The sequence below is a fragment of the Pelmatolapia mariae genome, linkage group LG6 (assembly GCF_036321145.2).
Source record: "Pelmatolapia mariae isolate MD_Pm_ZW linkage group LG6, Pm_UMD_F_2, whole genome shotgun sequence".
NCBI lineage: Eukaryota > Metazoa > Chordata > Actinopteri > Cichliformes > Cichlidae > Pelmatolapia > Pelmatolapia mariae.
This window is the reverse complement of record NC_086232.1, coordinates 42,468,532-42,495,591: the sequence shown is the minus strand read 5'-3', so window position 1 is coordinate 42,495,591 and position 27,060 is coordinate 42,468,532. Positions and strand designations below refer to the sequence as shown.

At 41.1% G+C, this 27,060-nt stretch overlaps 1 protein-coding gene across 2 annotated transcripts in view; it reads left to right on the top strand.

The window, feature by feature from the left end:
- The window catches only part of sorcs3a (sortilin related VPS10 domain containing receptor 3a), a 240,046-nt gene that overhangs the window by 86,748 nt on the left and 126,238 nt on the right, over nt 1–27,060 (top strand). For both annotated transcript variants that reach the window (XM_063477027.1, XM_063477028.1), the window contains exon 2: nt 6,585–6,652. In XM_063477027.1, the coding sequence (XP_063333097.1) occupies nt 6,585–6,652 (68 nt within the window). The remainder of the gene's footprint in view (nt 1–6,584; nt 6,653–27,060) is intronic.

The following is a 27,060-nucleotide window of genomic DNA, read 5'->3' as shown; positions in this document are numbered from 1 at the left end:
TTTGAGCATAAAAAATCACAAGTATGAACCAATATATATGTAGAATATTTAAAACCTGTCAAATTAGATGATATTCTGTCTGTAGGCTTTTCACTAAGGACAACACACACAGATAATTTGCTGGTATTAAAAAAGTATTTATTGATCACTGCAGCTTTAAAGATCAATTAGCTGTCATCTTACACAGGGAGTACCTAATGAGTGCATAGTGATTAATCAAATTTGAAGCCGAATGTTAGAAAATTGATTAGGAATGACTTTAAAGAGCAACGACGATATGAAGGAATGAAGAGGTGTTTTAAGTAGCACACTAAATTCGCAGCCATCACTATAGTTTGACAAGCACTACATTTAAAGTGATTTTAATTAGGCATTCTGTCTATATACATCTCAAAGGCTATGCCTGTCTGCTCGGCTCAGAACAATCAGGGAGAAAACAGAAGGAGGAAAGAAAACAAAGCAGACATGGAAAAGTAAAAGAAATGGGTGGGGGTGGGGGGGGCAATCTGAATGTAAGATAAGACAGAAAAGATGAGAGTGAAGGTGAGTAGCAGACTCTTGGGCACATTAGGAAGGGAATATGAGAAACTACTGGGAGAATAAAGATAAGAGGTATGGGCAAGAGGGGTAAGTAAAACCACGGAAGAACAGTGCTGGGGTGGTGGGGGGTGCGCAGATAAACAGAGATAAAGGGGCTTTAGTTTGGAGGAAAACACAAAGATTCGGCTGGTGAGGAAGAAGAGTCAAGAGAAAGACACAAGAAGGATGGAATAAATGAGAAAAGAGAAAGAGGAGGGGAGAAATGATTCAGTGCGCAGTGGAGGCAGGAAGCATGAGAGGCAACATGACAGAGAAAGAGACAGAGCTGCGAGGAAGCAGAGTGAGTGATGTCCAGAAGGGGCACAGTAACACAGTCTTCTCCCCGACGTGGCCTTGATGAGACTATAACACATCAACAGCTACAGCATACTCTAGTGGTCTGCATTTACATAAGCAAACACAACTCATTTTACATCCTAATTCCCTTCCTTTCATCCACCGCTGGCCTTCATCTCCAAAGTGCTGCATGTATTTAATTTGTGCCTAATACTGATTAGATAATTGCAACATTCAGAGGGGAGCCTCAGCAGAAACCTTGGTTTCTTTGCTGTTATACTGGGATGGATGTTAAGACCCTTTAGCCTTGAACAGATTTGAGTGTTTTTCTTTTTCTCTTTGTAGCCAGCGCTTTCAGGTGCATAATGATGGATTTGTGTGCTCTACATGCACATGTGGTATTAGCCTTGCCTGCACTACATGGTACAAATAGAGGCAGAGTCAGATACTAAAGGTGCGTCTAACGTCGGTTCAAGTGCATTCCTTCTCACATTATTTCAGGCCGATGTGGAGGTCTGACACTGTAGCAGTTCTGAGATGGCATGTAGAGATGGCTCAAGGCTTTCTGCCACACGTCTGACTTGACTTACAGAGACCGTGTACAGATGCTGAAACCGTTAAAGCCAGTGACTCACCTACAACACACAGAAATAAGAATTGGAATTAAAAGAAATGGACATTAAAATAGGTCAAAACATTTAGCTGTCGTGTTACGGCTGTGACAGGCAGGATTAGGTCCCAAACACAGGGTTCAAACAAAAGGTTGGACTGAAAAAGGCAAAAAACTCGGAATATTACAACAGAGAAAAACAAAACCAACACTGGAAACTAGGAAACACAGAGCTAGGAGTTATCAGGAAACACAGAGAAAACCCAGAGCAATGAGGAAGTATGACACGACAACGAACAGAGGAAAACACAGGGCTTAAATACACAAGTCAGTAACGAGTGAGTAAGGGAAACAGTAAGGCAACACAGCTGGGACTAATCAGACATAACGAGACGGGGAGAAAGCAAAACTGAATACACTGAACACAGGACAAGGAACTATCAAAATAAAACAGGAAACATGAGACCGTCACAAAGGCAGGGCAGGGGTGGGCAACTCCAGGCCTCGAGGGCCGGGATCCTGCAGGTTTTAGATGTGTCCTTGATCCAACACAGCTGATTCAAATGGCTAAATGACCTCCTCAACATGTCCTGAAGTTCTCCAGAGGCCTGGTAACGAACTAATCATGTGATTCAGGTGTGTTGACCCAGGGTGAAATCTAAAACCAGCAGGACCTCGAGGCCTGGAGTTGTCCACCCCTGAACTAGGGGATCAGAGGGAACATGAAACATGGAGACAAGATGTCTGTGAAGGTTCTCAGTTATCCAGGTCATCGTAGTCTAAGGTACCCATAGTGCTTAAAATCTGGGACTCTCCATCAGTTGCTCTTATAACTGAAGAAGCTTCTTGGATGAGAGGTGAAACGTCTTCAAGAATCCAGACGCTTTTCTTTCCAAGCTCCTTAGACCACGGAGACAAGAGTAACTAAACGTGGAACACAGGGAAGGCACAGCGAGAGAAAACTAGAGACTAGAAACTAAGAATATAACACACTGAGGCAAACAGGGAGAACACGAATAACACTAAATCAAAGAATATTAATTCAGGACCTGAAACACAAATACTGGGTCGCGCCGTGATGTTGGGTTTATGAATGAGTATAATACTGTCTGTATAAAGTTGAGGTTTTTTTTTTTCCTATTTTGTCAGTAGAAGTAGTTCTTTCTACAGAAGACGATAAAGAAAAGATGGTTATTGATTACCATCAACATTGATTACCATAGCTGTCGTATGTTAACTTCCATATGACAATCTGAAAATGATTGTTCTGTTGGCTCTACTTGTTAACTAAGCCACTGACCGGAGGGGTGAGTCTACAGATACTCGTCCATAGTGCCCAGCCTGCTCTGTCATTAGCGGGATAACAAAAGCTAAGCATGACATTTGGGGCCAGATACTCTCCATTGTTGCCCCACGTCTTTATTTCTACTCTGTCTCCATTTATGGCCCTTACTCTGTATTTATCCACTTACCATTAAGTTGATGGCTTCATTTTCTGCCACGGTCATTCCAAATTGCGACAAAGAATTCAGTGTTTTTTGGGGTTTTTTTTTTTAGCTCAGCCTCGATGTCAAGTTGTAGTTCTGATGCTACCAGATGATATTGTGTCTCATAAACAGCTCTCACCAATTGACAACGTAATTGCTCAGCCGTTGACATGCTACTGAGAGGCGGGGTAGCTTAATCACTTCTAGATAATGATCCGTTTCAGCTGCCATTTTAGTGTCGACCATCCCGACGTGTGTTTGCAGACTAAAAGCTTGTTTTCAGATGTGTGAGACTGTCAATACTGGAGTACCATGACATTTTGAAATCAAAGCCACAGAGAGCTTTTTGTTCCGACTGCAGCGTACAAAGCTGATGTCTTTGAAACAGTTTGAGCCAAAGTACAAAAATGTCTGAAGAGCTGTTTGTTGGAAGTTGCGTGTGGTTTGGAAGCAGATTCCATGTGAAATCTTTTGTTTTGCTTTAATCTGTTACTTTGATGCCAGTCCCAAGTTTCTGGGAAGTGTTAAATGAGTTCAAAAGCACAATTAATTAAGAAAATGATATAAATTGTTTGCAGGGGAAAGATCAAATCTCGAATGTTGTGTGTTTATTTTCATTTGCCTGTTCTTATTTTCAGAAAGGTTGGTTTAGGTAAAATAAAAAAGGCAAGTTGAACCCACCATGTCTTCATTACGATGAGTCAAATGTAGATGCCAGCAGCGTTAGCTTTACCATTCCTTATAATTACTACATTCAGCACGAATGAACACACACGCACTATTTATAGAACGTCAGGTTTAATTTAAAAGACTTGATATGCTGCCTTGTGTTTTTACCTGACATCGAAGGTGACAGCTCTTCAGGTCACGATCACAATTAATCTATTGCTCCACAAACGCTTGAGATTTTCTCAGAAAAGTAATTAATAGCATCATTAGCATGCTATGAGCTGAGCCAAAATTCAAGACTGTGTTTGGAACTTTGACTCTGTGGATGACGAAAGGGGGACTTTTAGTTATGCTAATAATGTTTTCACCACAGTTGGTTAATTGCTGAGGCAACAAGGCAAATCCAAAGGTAATGTGACTGACATTTTGATAAGTGCATGTCAGCTGGGGATTCACGAGGGGAGAGTGCACTTCAAATACAGACACCCTGTCAAACTTTTTCTCAAGTCTGCTGCGGTTTTGTCCTTCCAATACACCCGGCGCCTCAACAAAGACCGTGAACGCTCGCGAGCAAGTGTGTAAATAAACAGTGACTGGTGTTATTTGAAATCCACATGCTATTCTTATCCGGGGCTGAGGCTTAATGCATTAAACATTTTTTTAAAAAACTCTCTTTAACGCTGGCTGAAAAGATGTTTTCGAGACACATAGCAAGATTTGCTTTAGAAATATTTGAAAGGACAAATGTATTTTCTTTGTTTTTTTTCTGCCGGTTGTTCAATGTGAATTTCAAATTCAGACTGTCATGTGGTGATGAGACAACTCGTGTCTGTGTGTGTCACCCCCCCAAGCGGACACGGCCACACATCTCAGAAGCACAAAGCCCACAGAAGCACGAGCATGCAGAGATGTATGCATGTCTAGAGTGGGAAGCATGAGTGCTCTTCTAACAAAGATAAACATGTTAATGCACACAAAGACCAAGTTTTGTGAAGTTGTGGAGCCGAATGTTAGGAATCCATCTTCTTCCTATGCAGCACTGGCCTCTCACTGGACTGCAATCTTGTTTGGCCTGAACCGTGTGGTCGCATTGTTAGTAGGAGGACCCCTTGGGCATGTGGCACATCTTCACACAAGTTCCATCCAAGGACCCTGGTGAGCGACTGGCTTGTTCACAGGGCTCGTGGGGAGCGTGAGGCTCGGCCAGAGGTGGAAAGGTCCTTGAAGTCTGCGGGCCTCACGAGCTTCACGAACACAAGTACTACAGGAGGTCAGGGGAGCCAAGAAACTGGTTCTTTACTAAGTTCTGCTTATCTAGCCCCAATTGCTGACTTCTGTCAAAAGAGCCAAGGCCACACCTCCTTCACCCCCTCCCAGCCAAATGACTCAAGTCAGGCCTGTCAGGTTGCTTTAAACAAGCAGAAGCTTGTTGCAGGGAGGGGAATGCTAACAAGAGACATGGATGCTAATAAGAAGGAGCAATAGTCATTTAGTCAGAAGGAAAACAGTACAGCTACGAAAAACACGTGTGCTGATGGGTGAAAGTAGCATCTTATTATGTAAAAGGAGCTTGGCTCCTGGTGAGGTCGGGTCAAGTGTGTGATAAATCCTAGACAATTGCAGGAGCTCGCTCTCCTATGAAAGAAATCTTTTGACTGTGTTCTATAACCCAGAGGTGAGCATAAGTAGAGGGACCAGATGGTTAAGTATAATGAACAGTGTTTTTTCTCCTCTGATGTTACAGCCCAGCTGTCCCTGAGCAACAGATTTATGATCCTTTACTCTAGAGTGAAGTATCACAGCTGACCACTGATCCTGTCACAGCAAACTAGTCCTTCATATCTTGCGATGTGCTCTGAGGACTCGCACAGTGCTTATCATAGTGCCCCGCCTGCTGATTATCTCTCCAAAAGAGCCCAGACCGAAGCTGTGAATACAGAGACTGTTGGATCAGACTTTTCCACAGGGGCAAGAATGTTAACGTGCTCCATCAAGTTTGAAGTTTGAAAGTGGCAAACACCGCTAATTATGCAGAGCACTACCTAGCAACATGCTAACACTTCCAGGGCCTTGTATTCTTTTCCTAACCAGTGTTGCAGAGTATTCAAAATACCATAAATGGGAATAGTTTTTTTTTTTTTTTACAGTATGTACCTTTTTGAGGAAACAAAGACTTTTCAGCGATTTCCTCAGGGATGCTTCTTGTGTTAAAACTTATTGATTTTTGGGGTCATAAATGATGGGATCATAAGGCTTACAACTGGAGAATAGCTCTTTGAAAAGGAAGCCCTTTTAATCTCTGCATTAATTTTTCACCACAGGTGACAGCAGCTTAAGCTTGATAGGCTAGACAGTCTTCTTCCCTGCGACATTCTCTAGGGATCCTGAGGTGTGCTCAACCCAGACAGGGCACGTTATCACTGCAGCATGTAGTGGTTCTTCTCTGGGGTCTTCTTTCAGTTTGATTTCAAAATAATATCTTTCACAGTGATAACATTCTCCTGTTTGATATACTTAAAAAAGCTAAAGCTACTTAAATCTGCATCCCTTCTTTTTCTTTGAATGTACTTGGAATTATATCAGTAACTACTGAATTAACTAATAACCCTTATAAATGAAACAACTCCAAACTACTGTGACTTTAATAGGATTGTGATTCATTTTATTTGCATACAATCACTGTGTTTGCAATCAGCAGAGCACTCTGAACAAACTGATGTGTGTCAACATTGGACTTGGAGTGTCGAAGGATCCAGCAGCAAAAACTGAATTCAGTAAAAACTCACAGGCAATCTAGTGCTCTGCCTCTTAAACCATCCTCAATCCTTAATCTGGGATGCTGTATTCATGCATTAGTCGCCATTCTGCTACAGTAAAGAATTCATTAATCGCTTTGTCCGCCTCATAAAAAGATTCTAACGATTATATTCCCTCTTTTTCAGGTGATCCTGATCCTAACCAAGCTGTACGATTTTCATATCGGCAGCGTCACTGAGAGCACACTTTGGAGGTGAGTACAAGAGACTTTATCTATAAAATATTTACAAGTAGATGGTAGAGCAGGCCGATATGACCAAAAATATTTATCACGATATACATTTGAAAATTTGCGACAACGATATAACTGACGATATAATTGACACTAGACAAAATACTTTACAACTCCACAACTTTATTAGTGCAAAAAAACATCAATGTATTTTCACTTAAACAAGCAGCTGTTTTTTATGTGCATTAAAATTATATAAACATTAACAGTGCAAATGCAAATTCCTCACTGACAGTTTAACCAAAAGGCATTTCCAGTGGAAACTGGCCGACATATCCTCAGCATAACCATGTATAACATCCACAAAACTTAAAAAGAGGTTATACACACACAATACGGTAATATTATGTTGAAGCACAGTAGGGCTGCCACAAACGATTATTTTGATAGTCGACTAGTCACCGATTATTTTTGCAATTAGTCGACTAATCAGATCATGCATCCATTGGACGTAAAACGTACAGCTTATTGCACCAGCATGCATCTGCTCTTATATAACTTTCATTAACTTACAGCTTTAAGTGTTTAAGGTATGTGCTAACTAAAAATAAAGACAAGATGATAGTTTATTAAATTTTAATGAAATTTGCAGATTGTTTCGGTGAAGTTTAATAAACTCCTTGCTATCTAAAATATAACGGGACACCGGAGTATATTCTCGAGCATCTCACACTTCTGATAATCAGTTGTCTGCTTGACGTTTATTCAGCTGTGTAAAAACTATAACTTTAATCTCAGCCAAACCGATTTACTCAGGAACAAATAAAATACTAAAAAAAAAAGCCAAACAGTAACATTTTAAGTTATCTAAGTGACTTATATATCATGTTTAACCTGAGTAGCGAAAGACGGCGGTGGGTTTGAAAACGATTTGCCGGGAGTCCGGTGTTCTCATGGGCTCTAGTGAGCCTTGCCCCCGGCTAGCTATTGAGCTAGTGGGTAACAGACGTCTCCGAAAACGTCGGAGCACTTTTGAAAATATGTGGTGTCTTGATAAACTGAGCAGATGTTTGAGGTTTACACAGTTACATTCTCGCCTGAAAATATGTTAAACGTTTATTTTGTGACCCAGAAAGAATAATAAGAGTAATATTAAAACTAACTAGCTGCCGCCATTGTTGGAAACTGAGCTGGGCTGCGCTATGAATTCTGGGACAGAGCTACTTCTTCTTCGGGGTTTAACGGCAGCTGGCATCCTTGTACATGCAGTGCTGCCATCTTCTGTTTCAGTCTGTTATTACACTCTTAAATCCTACTACTTATTTCTGCGTCTTTTGTGATCTTACAAAGCTTCAAACAACGCGTCGACTATTAAATCAGTCGTCGACGATTTTGATAGTCGACGTAATCGTGACTAGTCGACCAATCGTGGCAGCCCTAAAGCACAGTACGTATCACTCTGCGAGGCTCCTGCCTACGATAGCCGTAATGCTCCGACAATCCATCAAGCGGTGCGGCTTCGTAGCTTAGCAAAGTCGCACTAAAACATTTGACAGATTTTCGAGCGCCGTGTAGCACATAAAATTGTTTTGAGGCCAGTAAACACAACCAGAATTCATACATAAGGCACACGGGATTATAAGGGGTGCTGTCGATTTTCAGAAAAATCAAAGGATTGATTTTAAGTGTGATGTATTTTCCAAAAAACACGGTACTAACAACGGCCCGCTAGCATGCTCTACTAAAAATAGTGCTTTGTTGTGTATCTGACGGACGAAAGCCAAACCAGTTCCACACCACTGAAGTTGCAGCATTTTTACAAACCAGTTTGGTTCATCCGTTTCATTCAACGATCCGCTTTCGCTCTTCTCATTCTCCGTCGCCCCCATGCTTTTTCTGCCATGTGCGTATGAAAACAAAGGCACTGCACATGCGCGTTTTACCCATATTCTATCGCCATATTTCATTTTCTTATCGTTGCCCAACATTATACCGGTATTACCGTGAACGGCATGATATGGCCCAGGCCTAGTAGATGGTTTGAAAGCTGTGGTGTCCTTAGAGTCGAAATAGCTCTGTGATGATGATTTTTGGCTATTTGATAGTTTAATATAAGCAGCAGACAGCTAATCTGAGAACACGCAACTTGCGTTAAACCCACAACACAAACGTTTCTCCGTTCTGGCCCTTTAGTTGTGCCCTGTTACACCTTTGAACCATCAGTGTCACATTTCCCACCTGTCTGCGATCCGTCTGTCCTGTCCTCACCTGCTCCTCTGCTGCTGTGAACAAACTGTTCTAGTGTCGTGCACAGTCATACGGGGCACTCAGGTGGAGAAGGTTGTTTGCCATGCTCTTGTTCTGAAATATTATCTGATGTACTCAGCTTCTTCACCCCGACTGGGAATAAAATAAACATGCATACACACAAACTCATGAGACAAGAGCGCTTGTAAAGAGGAAAAATACACTGAAAAACGGATGGCTTACACATCCCTCGTGAGCTGAAACTACATGTAGGCTATTTTCAAATCTGGATTGTCATGACGTGTCACATTTTTCAGGAAAACAATGTACTCTAGGGCTAAAGGTCCTCTGAGGTAGGTGACCCTGCCAGACACCGCTCAAGTTCTGTCAAACTTTCTGCAGATGCCAAATAGGTGTCATATGAGCAACCGTGTCTGTGGTTTGGAAAACACAGGTGGGACACCTGGGGATTATTTCTGCCACCTGTAGCAATGACTTAACAAAGCAGAACTAACTGTCCCATTTTGCTGATTTTTTTTTAAACTTGATGTTATCACTGGTTTTTACCAGACTTGATTAAAGCATTCAGTAAATGGTTCCAGACATATCAAAAAACACACATGATTTAAATTTGGACAACATCTTCTCAGACATGTCCAGATGGCTTCCAGCACAGCTGCTATTTTTAGATCGATCCGTTGAAATCCCTTCCTGACCTCTTGCACTGTGAACTCTGTAATTTCACCACAAACAGCAAACTGGTGCAGAGACCAAACATCAACTTGTGTTTCCAACTGGCCTGAGGTTCTGCACCGTAAATGGAGCTTCCCCGGAGACTGTCAGTGCAGGATGCTACAGTAATATCCTGAGGGGGTTCAGCAAAACCTGAATGCCTGAAAATAAATAAATCTGAAATGATTTCCACATTTTCTGGGATTCCACCATTTCCCTTGTCCGCTTCCTTAAAATGAAAATGAAGTTGAAACGATCACACTGGAGGTGATCCAGTTCCCATTACAGAGGCACAAGTGCAGGGGAACATGAGCTCTAAAAATGGCAGCCATGCTGAAAGCTGTCCAGAGGTGGATGAGAAAATAACCTTGAACGGAACATTAACCAAATTTAAAGCATTTACATTTTTTCTTTTTTTAATTTTTATAGGCAAACTGTTTGATCACACTCCTGTGTGTGTGGGAGTCGAATACATTAAGGGGAACTGAAAACAAGACTCAGAGATGCTAAGTGCTCACTTGGCACATCACACAAGTAACATTTTCTAGCTTTGGGTTTGCTTCCATGTTTTGTGGCCTGCTGCACATGCTCAGTAGTGTTTGCCACAGGTTCACACTATGGCCATACGCTTTATATTGTGAAGATGTCATAAAAATGACTTTTGTTGGTACTGAAGACGTCTTACAGGATGTGTAACCTCCATGGATTTAAAAAATGTATGACCTGTCGCTGTTTGCACTTTAATAGATGCCTCTCTTGTGATTGGCTGTGAGACATATGCATTTTGTTTGTGTAATTTTCAGCACACAACATTCCTAAATTATAGGCTGGATGCTGACATGATGTCTATCAAAACTGGGAGACTTGTAGCTCGGCAATGACATGAAGGTGGTAGGATTTAGCTAACAGTATTTTTGCATGTCATTTTAGTCTGCGGTAAAAGTGTATGGCTGCCTTCACATCGACTGCAAAATAAACCGTTCCCAATGAAAAGTTGTTTGTTCAGAACTCTGGGACATTCAGCTTTCTTCTTCAGCTCAGATTTGCGTTTTGACTAGCCCGTCTCAACAGAGATACTGTGCTGAACTTGAGTTCAAACCACAGCAGCTTCGCCTGAAGAGAAACCAGCGATATTCCATCTGTATGCATTTTTTTTCTTCACAGATTTCAGAGATGACAGTCCTTTAGAGCTGAAAACATTTACACTTCTGAAGTTTGCTTACTCTGTCCAGCTTGAAGTGGTAGTTTGGCAATGATAAGTGATGACAAAATGACTGCTACTCATTTCTGACATTTAGACACATTCTGTATAATTTGGATCCTGAGGCAAAACGGAGCAGTGGTTTGGTGTTTGAATAAGTGCAAAGAAAAAGTAGTCCCTTGATATCCTGCGGTAAGCTCGACCACAGAGGCTCTGGCTGCAGATGCTATCGTGTTATCATATGCTACTTACATAATAAAATGATAGTTTTGTGATAAGACCCTACTGTCTGCTGTAGAAGTATAAAACTCCACTTACATTTTCTTCTGTTTATTTCTGTACGAAAGCATTGGGGAAAAGGGGACACTGCATTATGTACATAAGGTAAAACTCCCTATAGTCCTCATTGCATAAACATCCCCAAACATATGCCCTGTCATAACAGCCACAGATGGCAGAGAGTGAACATAATCTAACCTAAAGGAGAAGTAAAAAACTGCCATTCCAGCTTAAAGGACATAAGCTTGAATACTTGTGATTTTTACCGACACCATCTTGGTGCCTTAAAATCAGACCTGACAAAAAAGCGGTGGATCTGACTGAGAAAGCGAGGCGTCGTGCAACCTCCTGTAGTTGTGATTTGTCAGCCACAAGCCGGAAGAGTGTTTACTGAGGCATCACAACAAGTGAGGAGTAGATGTCCAGCAGCGTGGGCATCAGGACTATCGTCCTTTGTTAACCAGCCAATTTCTGCACACGCGGTGACTGAACTAATACAAACCTTGGCACCGCTGTAGTTAATAGTTGAATTCTATAGGTGAAGATTTATTCAGGTAAAACAACATGAACAAGAAAAGCGTTTGGAGATTAGCATTAATGTCCCCTCACATACCTACATGCAGTCAGCAGCTAAGAGGAAGCTGAAGAAAGGTACTTCTTGAATCGCTCAACAATGAGAAATCTGCCTGTTTTGTGTCAGCCCACACCCATGATTGGCCTTTCTTGTGCCAGCTAATTGAGATCCCAGCTCTGATACAGTTTGAAGAGGAGTAGCTGCGGAGAATGTTTATCACTTTACGGGAAGACGTCCCAAATGGCAAGACTAATGCTGTCTTTTTGCAAAGGTCAAGGCACTGCCAACACCTCAAAGTATCGCCTAGTCAGTCTGTCAATTTTAATGAACACCCTGACCTTAAACAATGAAAGCTGATCACTCTGTCTCTGCATAATTTTCAAAGCAGCCTTCATATGTGCGTGGCGGAGGGGAAAGAAATGAAGGCGAGCTGTTCGCTGTTGACAATAAATCAACTCAGCAAAACAGTTCTTCAAAGTTTTTCAGCCTCTCTCATCTGGTCTCTGGGGTTTTGTCCCTCAGTGGATGAGAATTTATCAAATATGACAAGCCCCGTACTCATTTGCAGGTATTCAGACATGGGTAAATTAACGCCAACAACAAAGTCATATTGTATTTCCCTCCTATCGCCATTTGAATTTGACATTTCCTATACTTGTACTTTTCACAAAACAAGCCTATGCAGCAGTTGTTTTCTCTGAACTATGCAGTGAGTTTACTGAAGTTGTGCACACGGTGTGGTTCTGAATTACTGAGCTGGAAAGCTTCAGGATGAGCTGATGTTAATCTCTTTTTGTGCCACTGCAACACACAGTGAAAAAGTCAAGTTGTAGTGCTCAAAACAGCTCCGACTCGTATATTGTTGTAAATATAAATTAAGGTTTAAGATGTTTAGCGCAAATTACATCCAGTGGACAAAGTATACTTTTAATCATTTCAGCTGACCGCACTGGTGACAGAGTGCCAACTGAGCTGTTACAAGCAGTCATTTACTTCCTGGTTCAAAGTCAGCTGAAGTGATTTACTGAGCTGCACACGGGCTAAAAGTTTTAAAACGTGTACTTATGTAACAAATACTGTGCATGTGCATAAAAATTAAAAGAGAATATAAATCACATTATTACATAAGCATTAATGCTTACTTACACTTGAGGGTCAGACCAGCTGAGTGAATCAGCTGACCAAATTAATGGTTGCTTACCTGATTTTGTCTGACACACACACACACACACACACACACACACACACACACACACACACACACACACACACACACACACACACACAGTGTAAAACTCACTGGTTAGTGAAGACCTATTATGAATCTTCAGCCGGCCATCTTGGTGTTTTGAATACAGACGCAACTCTTCCCCCACAGACCTTTGTACCACTAACAGAGTCATTGCCCCCTGCTGGTCATTAGAAAGACTACAGGATTTTCACAATAGCTTCACTTCACTCCCAGAAACGATGCCATATGCACAAAAGTCCTGGGCCACACCACCACCACATCACTTTGAATTCAGCTGTTTTCATTCCCATTGTCACACGTGTATAAAAATAAGCACCTAGCCATGCAACCAGACTTTACGAACATTTGTGAATCTAAATTTCTACAGAGCGATATCGATTCATTAAATCCTGATTCGATTTTTAAATATAAATGTATTTTGCCAGAAACGCAACTATCTCAGGTTAAAGCTCACAAAACTATTTCAGCAACCACCAAACAGCTAAAACAGTACATGAGAGCAGGGAACCGGATTCCACACAAAGACGTAAACACAAAGCGCGAACCCGATGCATCAGAATCTGTGAGATGTCGGCTTTCTCACCCGGCGAGTACACGGACACACAGCTCACAGATTCTGAAGCTGCATGTTTTGTCTCTCTCCAACCAAAATTCACTGAAGCAGCAGCAAAAGAAGATCCAAACTATGCTTCACAATTGATAAACATTGTCATTAATTCCCTCTTATTTTTGCTGTGACACTTCCTGCACAGCTCTCTCTCTCTCTGTATTTCAAGAACTGTTTCCCATATCAAATCTCTGTTTTTTGCATTATTCATTCGCTTATTACGCACCAGTCTATCATTGTGTACAGCGCTGTCGGCCGCTGTTCTTTTTTACAAGAAATTGTAACTTTTTAAAATGATGCCAAATTGTATAATGCAGGTGTTAGCATTAGCACAAAAACTGTGTGCTGGGAGCTTCACGGCATGACTTTTCAGCTAATGTAGGAGTAATGGGATGGCTGTTCAGTGTTTTTGTACATCTCGGGTACCTCTGCATACTTTTTAAAGTGTCATTTTGGCTGACAGGTTACCTTTACTTTTTAAATGGGGAGTTTAAGTTAAGATCAGGTGACTGGAGATTTTACATGCACCTATTCACATACTGCATGAGGTCTTAAACTGCATTATTCCTACTTTTATAAATCGCTGATTACAGTTGAGCTCACAATTTTGAGTTGGATAGGCACAAAAATGATGAATGGTTGATTACAGCTGCTAATATCATCAGGAGTTTGTACTGTGGGGTGTCTATTAGCCATATCTATGGGCCTAATTATAACTGATAAAGGTCATTCAGTGGGATGATTCAAACATTCAAAGAGGGTACAGTTTCTAAATGACAATTCAGAAAAAGAACACAACGCAGCTCCACTTCTAAAATTGAGATGCCAGTAACACTTGTATTAAAGATAATTATTTATGTGGATAATGAGTGGGCCTGCATGTTGACTGATAAGGGTGACAAATTAATTTTATGACAGCTAGATATGTAGCTTTGAGGCTGTGATTGGACTCTGTCTGTCAAATGTTTAAAAATGATGTCACTGAAAATCCACAAGCACAACTGGCGTTATCATTTGTGCTTCTGGGAACTTTTTTCTGTGGCATTTCTGTATGTTTGACAACGTAGTGCTGTGGATGGCCTTAATACTTTTAACTGCCTCACTTTGTCTACAATGAAAATACCTCCCGGCTCAACAATTATTATGTTATCTCTGTGGTCTGAGGTAGTTCAATCAATATCTGTGAAAATGAACAACTTTCTCCCAATAGACCTCTAAATGATAACACCATACCACCAATAAACACGTAGCGACTATCTGACTTTTGTCATTTCATCCTCCGGGGAACAATGCTGTAGTCAGTTCTATTTCATTAGGGAAATTTTCACACCAAACGATCAGGCGTTTGAGTCTAATTATTTTGATTTAATTGGTCTTATTCATGCCTTCAGCAAATTAACGCTGATCTGATAAAACAAAAAAAGAGGCATTCTCTTCTCTCTTTTTTTTGGTCCCCTATTAACATCCTGATTACAGTTGTAATGATGTTTGGTGTGAAGAAATGTTCATTATGTGAATAACTGCCTGAAATTAGTGTCACTGAAAATGACAGTGATTATGAAATATTAGGCAAAAGTTAGATGGTGGGTGTGTGTATGTGTATCACTAGTTGCTTTGCAACGTGGAACACATCAAAGGTCTAAAGGGGGGCTTCACTAATTTAACACAAGGTCAGAAATAGTCATGAGAGTAAACTGTCAAACCCCGTCGTGGTGATAAGAGGAAGCTAGGAATGGTTGTAGAGGAAATATAGGATTGGGTTTGAGCCAAACAGTCGAGTTATATCAACCACTGTTGCTTCAGTTTGACCTTTTTCTGGTGGTGTGTCTATGGTGACTCACACAGAAGAAAGTAAGTGGAGGAACTACTGTAAATCAGTGTAACACCCTTTTAAAAACACATGCTGGTATAGGATGACTTTGCATCGACATACTGGGGAACATTGGACCTGCACAGGAAAAGATGGTTTCTCCAAACCTCAGTGTTTTTGATCTCACCATTTATGTTGATACATCTTGGGTTGTAGTGATAAATTCCTGTGAAGTAAAAAAAAAATATTGAAATGATTTCCACTCATAATCTGGCAATGTTGGAAAGGGGCCGGAAATATTTTCCACCTGTGGTGTGGAAAGCGTTGTTGGCGGGGATCCCCTTGTCAAACTACAGGAGACCATCAGAAAGATGAAGAGGGAGAGAGAGATGACTCTGCATTATCAGTCCCTGGCTACAGACTCCGCCTCTCCCACTGTGCCAAGATGGGGTCACCTGGGGTTGAAGAGTGACATCCTCTCAAATTGCATCATTTTGCTGAGCATGCTCACGGGCTATGTGATATTTCACAGGTCAGTGCCTATAATAAGGGCCTGGCTCTCTCAGAGAGACCCACCTGATGTCTGTGACCTTTTGCAATTGGACTTGGTATTTCCCTCAAAACCTCAGCAGCCTGGGCTCACCAGAACATTTCAGAAGCAATTCCTTGAAAACTGAGCGGATCAAAGTGTTACAGCTACTGTAGGATCTACTAAAACTGAAGAAAAGACTGCCCAGAATGATGGATGAACGACTGCATGCGGTAAATAAAGGATAGTTAAAGCTGGACCGATCCAAGTATTCTGTGGGATGAATAAGGCCATTCCATATTAAGCCAATCAAATCTGTCAAACCTCTTTAGAGTTAGCTGGGTTTTTGTACAATAGCTTTGGTATATTTTACAAAACCTGAAAAAGGACATTTTTATACTATGAAAATGTTCGAGTAATAAGACCTTTAATACATAGTGGTGAGTAAAAATATGTTTTCTCAGCATTTTTGAGCCGTCATAACTAAAGCACATGATATAATCATAAGAGATTTTCAAGGCTGGACAAACACATTTAATCTCTGTTAAACCTACAAACATATCAGTTTGCATCAGCTAAACTTAATATAAGAAGCAAGAAAATCTGTGTTTCAAACATTGGTTTAACGATGCCTGTAGGCAATAAATCTTACACCTTTTGAATCATGTTTATTTCCCCTTAAATGGTGCCACATTTGCAAGGAAAACGTGTCTCTGGGTTGAGCAGCATGGGTGGTACCCATGATAAACTTGACAAGTTGTCTCTGCCAACGCCAGAAAGCTTTTGTGCTACTGACTCTTCTTGGAGCTTCTGATTGGCCACCAGGTGCCTGATTGATGCCTAGTTAGCAGCACTTGTGAGCACAGACCCTGCTGCAGTGGTCAGCTGGTGTCTGCTCCAAGCATGCCATGTTTGAATAGGACCACAGGACAACTTCAAGCTGCTGTTCTGCAAACCCAAGGTGTTAACCTCAATCCTGGGATCAAAAACTTAGGTGTGCCTTTTGTGCCAGTGACCACCACAACCATTGGCTGATTTGCAACAAATGCTGGTTGACGAATGGGATGCTATAGCTATTGTGGCTGTGTGTGCTACTGAGGCCTTTTTTTGGTAAATTGATAAACTGTTAAATTGCAAATACGTCGTTTCTTCAGACTTCAATCATCCAATACAATCAAAGACACCAAACTGGAGTCAGTAGCAGAATAAATGCTTTGCACTTTCATGGGTCCAAGCCACATACTCCGCTGCTCAACCTACAAACACACTATAGGCCCCATTTGTAATGCATGCATGTGGCACAGTTTAAGAGGAAATGTATTTATTATAGTGCTGTCAAAATTAACACGTTAAGGCAAATGAATCCGCCATCATGGTCAACGCAATTAAAAATTTTAACACAATTAAAGCATCTGGAGTGCAGAATGACTCAAAATCCCTGAAATGTTTCTGTCAATGCATTTCGGGCAGTTTGTCCATGTAGAGTTACCTTCGCACATGCGTAAATGGGCAGTAGATCTGGTAGTGACGGGCAGCTGAACCAATCAACTCAATTTGGAAGATGATAAACCAACATCGGCCCCCTCGATGGGAAATTTGAGTATTAAAAAAATAACAAGACGGAACAGTCGACCGACAAAGTATTATGCACATTGTGCAAGAAGGAAATTTCTTTTCACCGCAGCACTTCCAGCTTAAAATATCACATTGACGCGAAGCATATGTTAGTTGGTGATGCTGCTCGGACTTTGGCTAACGCGTCACCCAGCTTGCGACAAACCACTCACGGAGCATCGGGGACTCTGTAAGTCTACCTCGGACATATTGACTGACACAGTTGCCAAGTGGATTTACAAACAGCAGACCTGTTAATATCGTTGAGAACGTGCTTTACACAGCTTTGGTTCCTCGTCTCAAGCACTTGAAGTGCCTCCCCAAGAGTGACAGAGAGAGAGTGGATAAATGTTTACAGAGTTTTTTGTTAACATGAATGTTCAAGATGTTCAATAAACATGTTAAGTGCATATATTTTCCCTTTTTTCAGAGTCTGTTTGCTCATGCAAAAAGAAATGTGATTAATATCGATTAAAAATGAATGATATTTAATCATGATTAATCTAAATTAATCCACAGTAACCTTGTGATGAATCCGATTGAGATTAATTACAGAAAATTGTGAGATGAATTAGTTATTTTTTTTAATCTATTGACAGCACTAGTTTATTAGTATCACCATCTAAACCCCAAATCTTTTGTTTGGCACAATATTTTCTATAACCAACTTTGAGCATTAAAATCATGGGATATATTAGAGTTTCAATAGCCAGACTTCCCCAGTGTTATTGTAGGTGATGTAACGTAACATAAATGACCATTAGTAGCTTTATCTCCGGATCATAATGCCATATGGGCTTGATCAAAACAAGTTGTAGCATATGAAAGCTCTCACCCTTGACTGGGCCCAATAGTAATGATAATAATCACCAATTTTAACCCTTAACAATATCCACAAGGATTAGATAAAGTTAGGAAAAGCCTTTGTATTTATTGCTGATTGCAGTTATTTAAAGAATAAAAGTGCATCAGTTGTGTCCTGGTTGATAGGTTGTTCACATGCTGCTTGTATTCAGTGTTTTCCGTGTTAGCATGCAATCCATGCAGCTACAAAGATCACAAATGTCTATCAAAAGCCCAGCACACACAACAGGCTATTTGTCAGACTGAACTAGTTAGACTGGTTCTTTCAAAAGGAGCTGTCAACCTGGAGTGAATGCAATCCAACAGTTTAGCATATCATACAATTATGGAATTTATGGGAAGAACTGGAAGCAGCCCAAAAGCCCACTGTATCATGTGTGCACTCCTCAAGAACATATTTCATGTAAATTACAGCTAGCTTTACGGACACATAAATCACCTTTGCTGTTATTAAAGAGGTCATTTATTCTGCTCTTTTCTCACAATATTTAAATTTTCCTTTTTAATTACATACTCTTGGGCCTTTTCTTCATATCCTGAAGCATGCACTCGTTTGCTTCCTGTCATAACAGCAAATGGTGGATTTCATTATGAAGCTTTGCTTTGGATGCAATGTGGAATTTCGTAATTGTTATTCAAGGGCATTCGCCATCCCTCTGAGATTTGAGACGGTTCCCTTTTTATTGTAAAAGTAATTTAATTTGTAATTGTAATTATTATGATGCAGGACCCATGTTTCTCTCTTACAGCTTCATACAGAGGAGGAAGTGGATACTCCTCAAATGCACGACAAACAGTCCTGCGTTTGTCGACAGCAGCGGGTAGCCTCGCAGCTTTCACTACAGCGCTTATGCGAAATGACACAAATATTTCCACGGAGGACAACATTATGACATCATTCGCCCACAGCAACACGCTGGACTGTGCTGGCGTGCTGTAGCTGGTGGCCCGGGTGCTGTAGTGAAATACACATTTTGTTTTGCGCTGCTGGCGCTCGCACAGGGGCCGGTTGTATGGTCAGTGGCGAGGCCGGCCACGGGCTCAGATCCTTTGAGATTACGGATGGGCTGCTGCCAATGCTGAGAGACGCTGCCAGGACTGCTCAATGTGTGTGCAAACAGCACAGGAGTTTATGCAGCACCCAAGAAAAGTTTAGTGATGCTTGGAGGAAAGTTTATTATTCATTTCTACCTCTTTCTTACTTAACTTGGTAAAACTTCACTTTCACACGTCTGAGTTATAAGTTCCACACGATTGGCTCCGGAGCTGCTTATCAGAAAGAAGAAAGGTAGCAGATAAAGGCACCGCAGAGTCGTGAGGGATAGCTCCCACTCACCTTCTAGGAGAGCACTTCCCCCCCCCCATTTCTCATTGGAAAAGGTAACACGACTTGTATTTACCCCTGCGCTGCCACAACAGGATGCACGCCGGCAAATGAGCACGCGATCAAACAAAAAGAGCGTGCTCAGACTTCTTACAGCCCTGCCTGGCTTTTATCAATTCTACTTCACCAAGTCTCCACCAGAGAAACAGCTGGTGTTCTGCTAAACACTTGTATCTGTGAGTCGTTCATCCCCGCCGAGCAACTTCTACACTGACAGAAAAGGAGGGAATGATTTAATATTGGATTCTGCATACGCAGTACATGATGAGCATATTTCCAAAGGAGTTATGGCAGATATAAATCAAAAGTTTGTTTGCAACCCTCATCCGTTATGTTGAAAAAGGAGCCGGGGATGTTCATGCAGGCTGTGGAATACATATTAAAATGGAGAAATATTTCTATCCTTGGCACTTATATATTCAAAAGAAAGCGCTGTCCCTTTATTTTTAGAGCATCTCAGTACATTTGCAGACAGATCATTACGCTACCTCCGACTGCCATGGGATAGATGTGTTTGTGGAAGTGATGCCTGAAAGCACACCTGACCCCCATGTCTGTGCCCCGGGTCTCTAACAATATGCCTGTGGGTGTGCAGAGCGGAAAAAAAAGCGAATAAAATAGGACAGAATATGAATTTAATTTAGGTCTACTGCTTGCCGGGCTAAACAGCAGTTTTAATTTTAAGTCATGTGTAATTTTTTTTCTAGCATTTTTGTTTGCTATTAGTATCAGTCATTACGTATGCATGCAAACATTTTATTAACCCATTAAAATTAGAAACTTCCAGGAAAATCTTTTTAAATTCTATCATATGCAACATAATGAAAGCTACTATTTTAGGAGGTATTTTGCTGTATTAATTAAAAAGTTTTCAGTATACAACATCAATTTAGCTAAAATATAAATCCTACTGATTTATCATAGATTACCATGTTAGAGATAGAAGTTAACCTTCCTAAACTTTTTTTCCCCCATTGATTCTGTTCATCTTATCCAGTTCAGGCTCAGACGTGGGATGGACCCTATCCCAGGGCAAGAGGCAGGGTACACCCTGAACAGGTCACTAGCCTGTAAAATAGAGACACAGACTACCATTCATACCTGTGGGCAATTCAATGAATGTATTTGGTGATTAGACTCCTATGAGCCATCATGGCAGAACTGAATTCCAGCAATGATAGGATTTAGGACACGACACCCCAGAGTCTAGACCCTGGTGGTGGTAAAGATGAAGACTAAGGCTGAGGTGTCTGAGGTGGAGCCAATCAGTAATCCAGATTTGCACCTCAAACCTCTGAAGTTTTCACTGTCTAAACTTCAAAACATCAGCATGTCTGACACTTTATACAGGTAGGTTTCCTTTCTCACAAGAAGAAGAAGAAAAAATGTAGTTTGCCAGTGTCAGTTGAATCTGATTGGCTCCATGTTGGATTTTATGGAGCTTTGAGCTTCATATACACTGCTATGGATGCATTAATAATGCACTGAAAGTACTTACATGTTGTATTCATCCAGTCTGTCACTTAAGCTTTTAAAATCTTCAGGTTTTCTTTTGGAAGCAGAAAAATGTTTCTTAAAACTCGTATGTTTCATGAGCATTTTCACTTGAGAGTTTGGCTTCTTATAGACACATAGCCTTACCCCTGCTTCCTGACCCCAACATGTCAGCTATCATCTCTCACAGCACCCCAGAGACACAGTTGGACCAACCTACTGGCCACTGTGGTGTGCTGCTGCTCTCTAACAATGCAAACTGTATAAATATAAACTGGCCATCCAATTGCTGTTTTCCAGGCTCTCTCTTTCCATTAATAATGAATAGAAGTCATTTCTCGTTGTGCTTTCTCTGGCAGCATTGCAGGGTTGAAAAATACTCCCCCCCTCCTAATCCTGCACTCTGACTTTAAATCACACAGTAGAGTTGTGATCAGCTGCGAGGGAAGCTGATTTTTGGCTCATCTCAGAGCAAACAGAAGTGCAAAAAGGGGTTGGGTAAGGTAATCTAAACCATGAGACAGAACAGGTGGATGTCAAAAGCACATTTATCCTTTGTAACCCAAAGTCCTTCTGGAGCTCATGAAAAAGTCAGCATGTCTGGGAGGAGATTTTAAAATTTTTATACTTTATTTAAAGATTTATTCTGGAAAAAGCATTCCAGAGCGCAGCGAGCGGGGAAGGGGATGAATCAAAGGTACTTCCCTCCCGCTGTCGGGCCTGGGTGGAGAACACGACCTGTAAGTGCGATACATAACTAACGTTGTCACCGAGAGTGATCTTTGAATGTCGGCACTTCTGTCCCACTCCGGATGTTCCTTTAAGGTATTTTCTCAACACTGAATTTGTTCGGCGTGTTGCAGTGCAGTGATGCGGGCAGGGCTATATTTGGTAAGGCCTGATGTCAGCGAGGATACTGTGAAGATTTTTTTTTGCCATTTTTTCCTCAGCTTTTCTCCACTTTTTGCTTTGCTCTTTGTTTCCACATATCACACTCCAGCACATGGTTGTTATGTGAAATCTTTTGTTTATATACTGCAGGATCGCCGCTGACTTTCACAGCACTTTGTATTAACAGCAGCATGAATTCTAGGGCGGTCTGCAGGCACATTTCCTGTTTTCTGTTTGCTTCACACATGGCTTGTTTTTGTATTTTCTTTTCGACATCACCCACTAACACAGACACATACATAAACACACACACACAGAACGGGCGCACGTATAAACTGGTACGGACATGAATGCAATCGTTAATCTGTTGAAGGGCAGATAGACTTTGGTGTACAGTGCTCAGTCTTTTGAGGTACCATTATTTTTGCCACGCTTCATTGTCCTCTGCTCTCACGTGTGTTTCACTGACAACTCGCGCAGAAACACCTGCAACTACAGTATCTTCCAATCTCAACGTGCCAATTCTCCAAAGTCATTTTCAATTATGCTTCAGTGGATTTCGCATTAAAGGAGAGAGAGTGCAGCCGTTGCCTTAGGTGAAAACATGGAAAGAAGCGAGCATTTGTGTGCGCCTGCCACGTTTTCAGCGTGAATGTGTGTGTGTGTGTGTGGAAGTTTGCACAAGAGTGTAGCTCGGGGTGAGTGTATATTCCATAGATAAACTCCTTGACAACTTGTACATTATGACTCTCCTTGCTAAGATATGCTTTGCTGATGGAAGCAGTGATTAAAAACTGCTGGATGCTTGCCTCCTCTGCACAAGACATGCTGCAACACAGTCTTCATACTTTATTCTCTTTTAGAGCTCATGTAATATCACCGTTTTTATTCACCGGGCACGTAGCGAAAATAAGAATGACTTTATTTCTTCTTCCGTGTCTTGACTTCAAACAGTGTTTGTTGATGGAATCCAGTGGAAACTTTTACGTTGATTTCATTTATTATACAGTTCAAACTTTATCCCCTACAGTGTTGTGTTATTTGCGGGTAAACACCATCCTGTGCTTAAAGCACAACTTTTTCTTCCATCTGTAAATGTGGGCTCAGATCTATATTTCAAGTTCTAACTGGGTTTCTCTATATAATCCATTTACGTGATGCAGCTTTTTTTTCCTACTTGGAAATATAATACTTCATCTCCTCACCCTACACTGAAATTATTTAAAATAAACAAACATTAAGTATGGTTGTATTACATGATCAGAGTACACAGTCTACTTAAGCCTTCTTTTTTGGACTCTGGCTTTCTGTTTCGTGCCAAACCTGGTGGCAATTTGTACAAACTAACTGGAGTATATGAGCTGAAAGAGCACCATAATTTGTAGGCATTGTCTAATTCTTATACAAGCAAAACGTGTGACAGAATCAGAATGATTTGGGAAGAAAAAAAAATCTATGACCCGCTATGATTTCAAAACATTTAAAATGCATCTATGGAAGGAGTTGCTGATGTGGATACAATTTTATTTAATCAATTACGTAATTTCAGGGCAGCACGGTGGTGCAGTGGAACCGTGGTTAGCACTGTTACCTCACAGCAAGAAGGTCTTGGTTCAATGCTGCCATTTGGCCGGGCTAGGGTTAGCCGAGGGTTTACCCTCCCCCCCACCCTTTGACAGCTGGGAGGCTCCATCTCAACCCTGATATGGATGACTGAATGAATGGTATATGTAATTATATACATATGTGACACCACGATTACATTCAGTATCAAATTATATTGCAGATTGTCTTGATGCATGCTCAATCACACCAAAAGGTTGATTCTGTTCATCTGGCCGTGGCATCAGTGGGAGAAACGTTTCATCACTCATCCTCCAGTCTCAGCTGACTGCAGGTTTCCAACCTTATAAACAGTACTTTGCATAATAACTGAAACTAGCTCACTGAATGAACAATGGGCTTTGAGGTCATTTCCTTGATCATTAATATGCAAACTGTCATGGCCATTGATCAACAACTACTGATCAATGTCCATGAGTACCATTCACAGAGAGTTGGGGAATGGCTGCATTCACAGCATTGTAAGATGGTGATAGATGTACCCTTAGGCCCCCTCCTCGATTCAGAGATGGTCTTTCCCTTTTCACGTAAATGGACTCCTTGACTCCGCGCTCAAACCAGCGTTCTTCCCTGTCCAGGATGTGTACATCCTCATCATTGAAAGAGTGTCCACTGGCCTGTAGCTGTAAACAGACGGGTCTTTAAGGTTGGGGAAACCTGCAGTCAGAATCAACCTTTTGGGATATATTTCCTTTGCTGACTTTACAATGTTTGTTTTTTGTTGACATTTTCAGAAATGTAGAAACATAATTGTATGTCTTTTGGTTAAGTCAAAGTGGGGTGGAGTGGGGCAGGATAATAGAAAAACATTAAATATGCACCAGCAAAAAGCCGTTATACAAGCTGCAGCTTCTGTTCCTGAAAAAAGAAACAAGTGGAAATATGATAAAAACTGCAGTTCCTTAAATGGCTGCTTGAGTCTGGTTCCAAGAGTGAGTCAATCCCCCAGACTCCCATGTTAAAAGACCCACCTTTACAGCAAAATGAAATATGTTTAGAGCTTGGTACAAAAATAGCTTTAGCCTCTCTAGCTAATTACTTCTTCATAACAACTTTGTAGTGGGTATTTTTTTTTTTAACTCATCCACTTTAGTTTTATTAAAGCTTAGCGATATGATACATTTGAACAGATACATCCCTTGGTGCAAACATCCAACATGGAGTATGAATAAAAACACATAACTAAATAAATTGCATGTGTTGTTAAGCAAACTAAATCCATATTCTATTTTTAAAAATCTGCTGATTCACAGACTCATTCCAATTAACTCTGATACATCTCAACCTTCAGACTCTTGGTATGCAGCACCAATTATCACTGAATTACAGTTTTTTCCCCCTGACTTTGTTCTCTTTTCCTCCCCTTGAGGATTACATATTTTTAGAACAACTTAATCTGAAATGGTTGGTGAGGGAGGCTGCTTTAAATGAAACCAACATGGCGAAGACAATTGTAGTTACCCTAACGCTGAAGTATGACAACAGTGTTTCTGCCTGAATTCTGTCTGGAGCGCCTGCTTAGTGTTTCGGATTAAAGCGCGTATTAATCCACTGGTTGACTGAAGCAGTTTTGGCTCCAAGAAACAGACTAATTGCCTTGGGCAACTCATGCATCCATTTATTTTCAGTGCTTGCTTCTTCCTGCTTGGCCTAACTGTGAAACTTGAGCCTTTTTTTCCATGTCTCAGAATAAATGGCAAATAAATACCCAGGACAGGTCGCCAGTCGCTGCAGGGCAATCGCACAGAGACCTTTTGGTCTACAACACAAGCAGTTCTGACCCAGGGCTCATTGATCCTCAATTCATCTAGCTGTCTATACTTCTACTGTAGGTTAAAACTGGGACAGATATCTTTGAAACACACTTTGATGACACTGAATCCCTACCTGTAACCAATAAACAATAACAATCAGAGAAAATTAGCTAGACAAACGACATTATTTAGATGCACAGAACAGCAACGTCTGCTAAAAGCAGGGACACAGAATGTGACTTAGGCATGACGATTGATGAGACCAAGTCTGGGTGAGCTGGTGTTGTCCATCTATTTATGCATGAAAACCTCACCTAACTCTAGCACTTCTTCCTCCTTCTGTGGTCTTTTCAGTCTAAAGCAGGAACATGTGGCAATGTTCCTGATGTTGTGGGATTCTTACTGACAACTACAGAAAAAGCTCCAGCCGTTAATGATCTGTTGCTAACTGTTTTTACTAGTTTCTTTTGTTATGATTCAGTGTTATGGATATTATTTTTGTACTGTGTTTATTGTCTGCCACACCAGAGGGTGGCATAGTTTGTGTCCTGTGTTATTGCTGCTATGTGAGTTCCAGGTGGAGGCTGACCATTGGTGGAGGACTGGGAGAGGCCGGCTATAAATGAGGACCCTTTTCAACCGGCACGTCCCCGCCTACTTCCTGTTCCCAACGAACTGTGCATGTGGCTGCGTGTGAATTGGTATTCTGGAAGCTTTTGCCGTGTTGTAAATAGTTTGTTGTAAATAGATGTAAATAGTTGTCAATATTCTTCTTACTCGGGAACCTTTTCTCCTGTTTTTGGTTAGGGAGGCAGGTAAGACACCTGTAATTTTCTTTTGGGGTTTTCTGTGAAGGTAAGCCAGCTGCATTTCATTTCTAGAGTTTTTGTTTGTTGTTTTGGCCATGCTCACCCTGACGCCCGCTACCTTTTGGGACTTAATAAACTGACTGGCTGTTGTGAAATCCGTGGCAGTTGTCTTTTTGGTTCGTCTTCCTTGAGAGCAGGGAGTGTGGGGGCAATTCTCCTTATTTTTATTTTCCTTATGTTGCACGCCGGGTTTCCCTGGGCTGGGGTGTAACACTTTACTTTCTTTACAGTGTCCAAGCCTAAAACATCTGTATAAACTGGTGGAAATAATCTTTATGTCTCACTGGGAATAAACTAGCTGCTACCTACAGCACAAGCTTTGTTGCAATTGCTGTCTTAGTCTATCGTAGCCATACTTTGTTTGCCTTAATTATGATGTTTTATAGCACCACAGTCTCCCATAGGACTTCATTAGGACTCAAATCTGGTGAATATGAAGATCAATTCCCCAGAGTATTCCTTTAATCTCTTGACTGTCTTTGTTGTCAGTGTGTATGTAAAATCTAGATGATTGGGGGGAAAAAAAAAAATCAAACTTTTCAATGAAATTTCTTTTAGTTCTAACCTATAGAGAAAATAATTCACCTGAAAGTCAACGAAGAAGTTCCTAAAAAGCAGGTTTAGCTCAGTGGCCTGTCTTTGGAGTAGAGGTACATTAACCAGGGAACCAAGTTCTCATCCCAAAGCATTAAATACTGTGTTCCA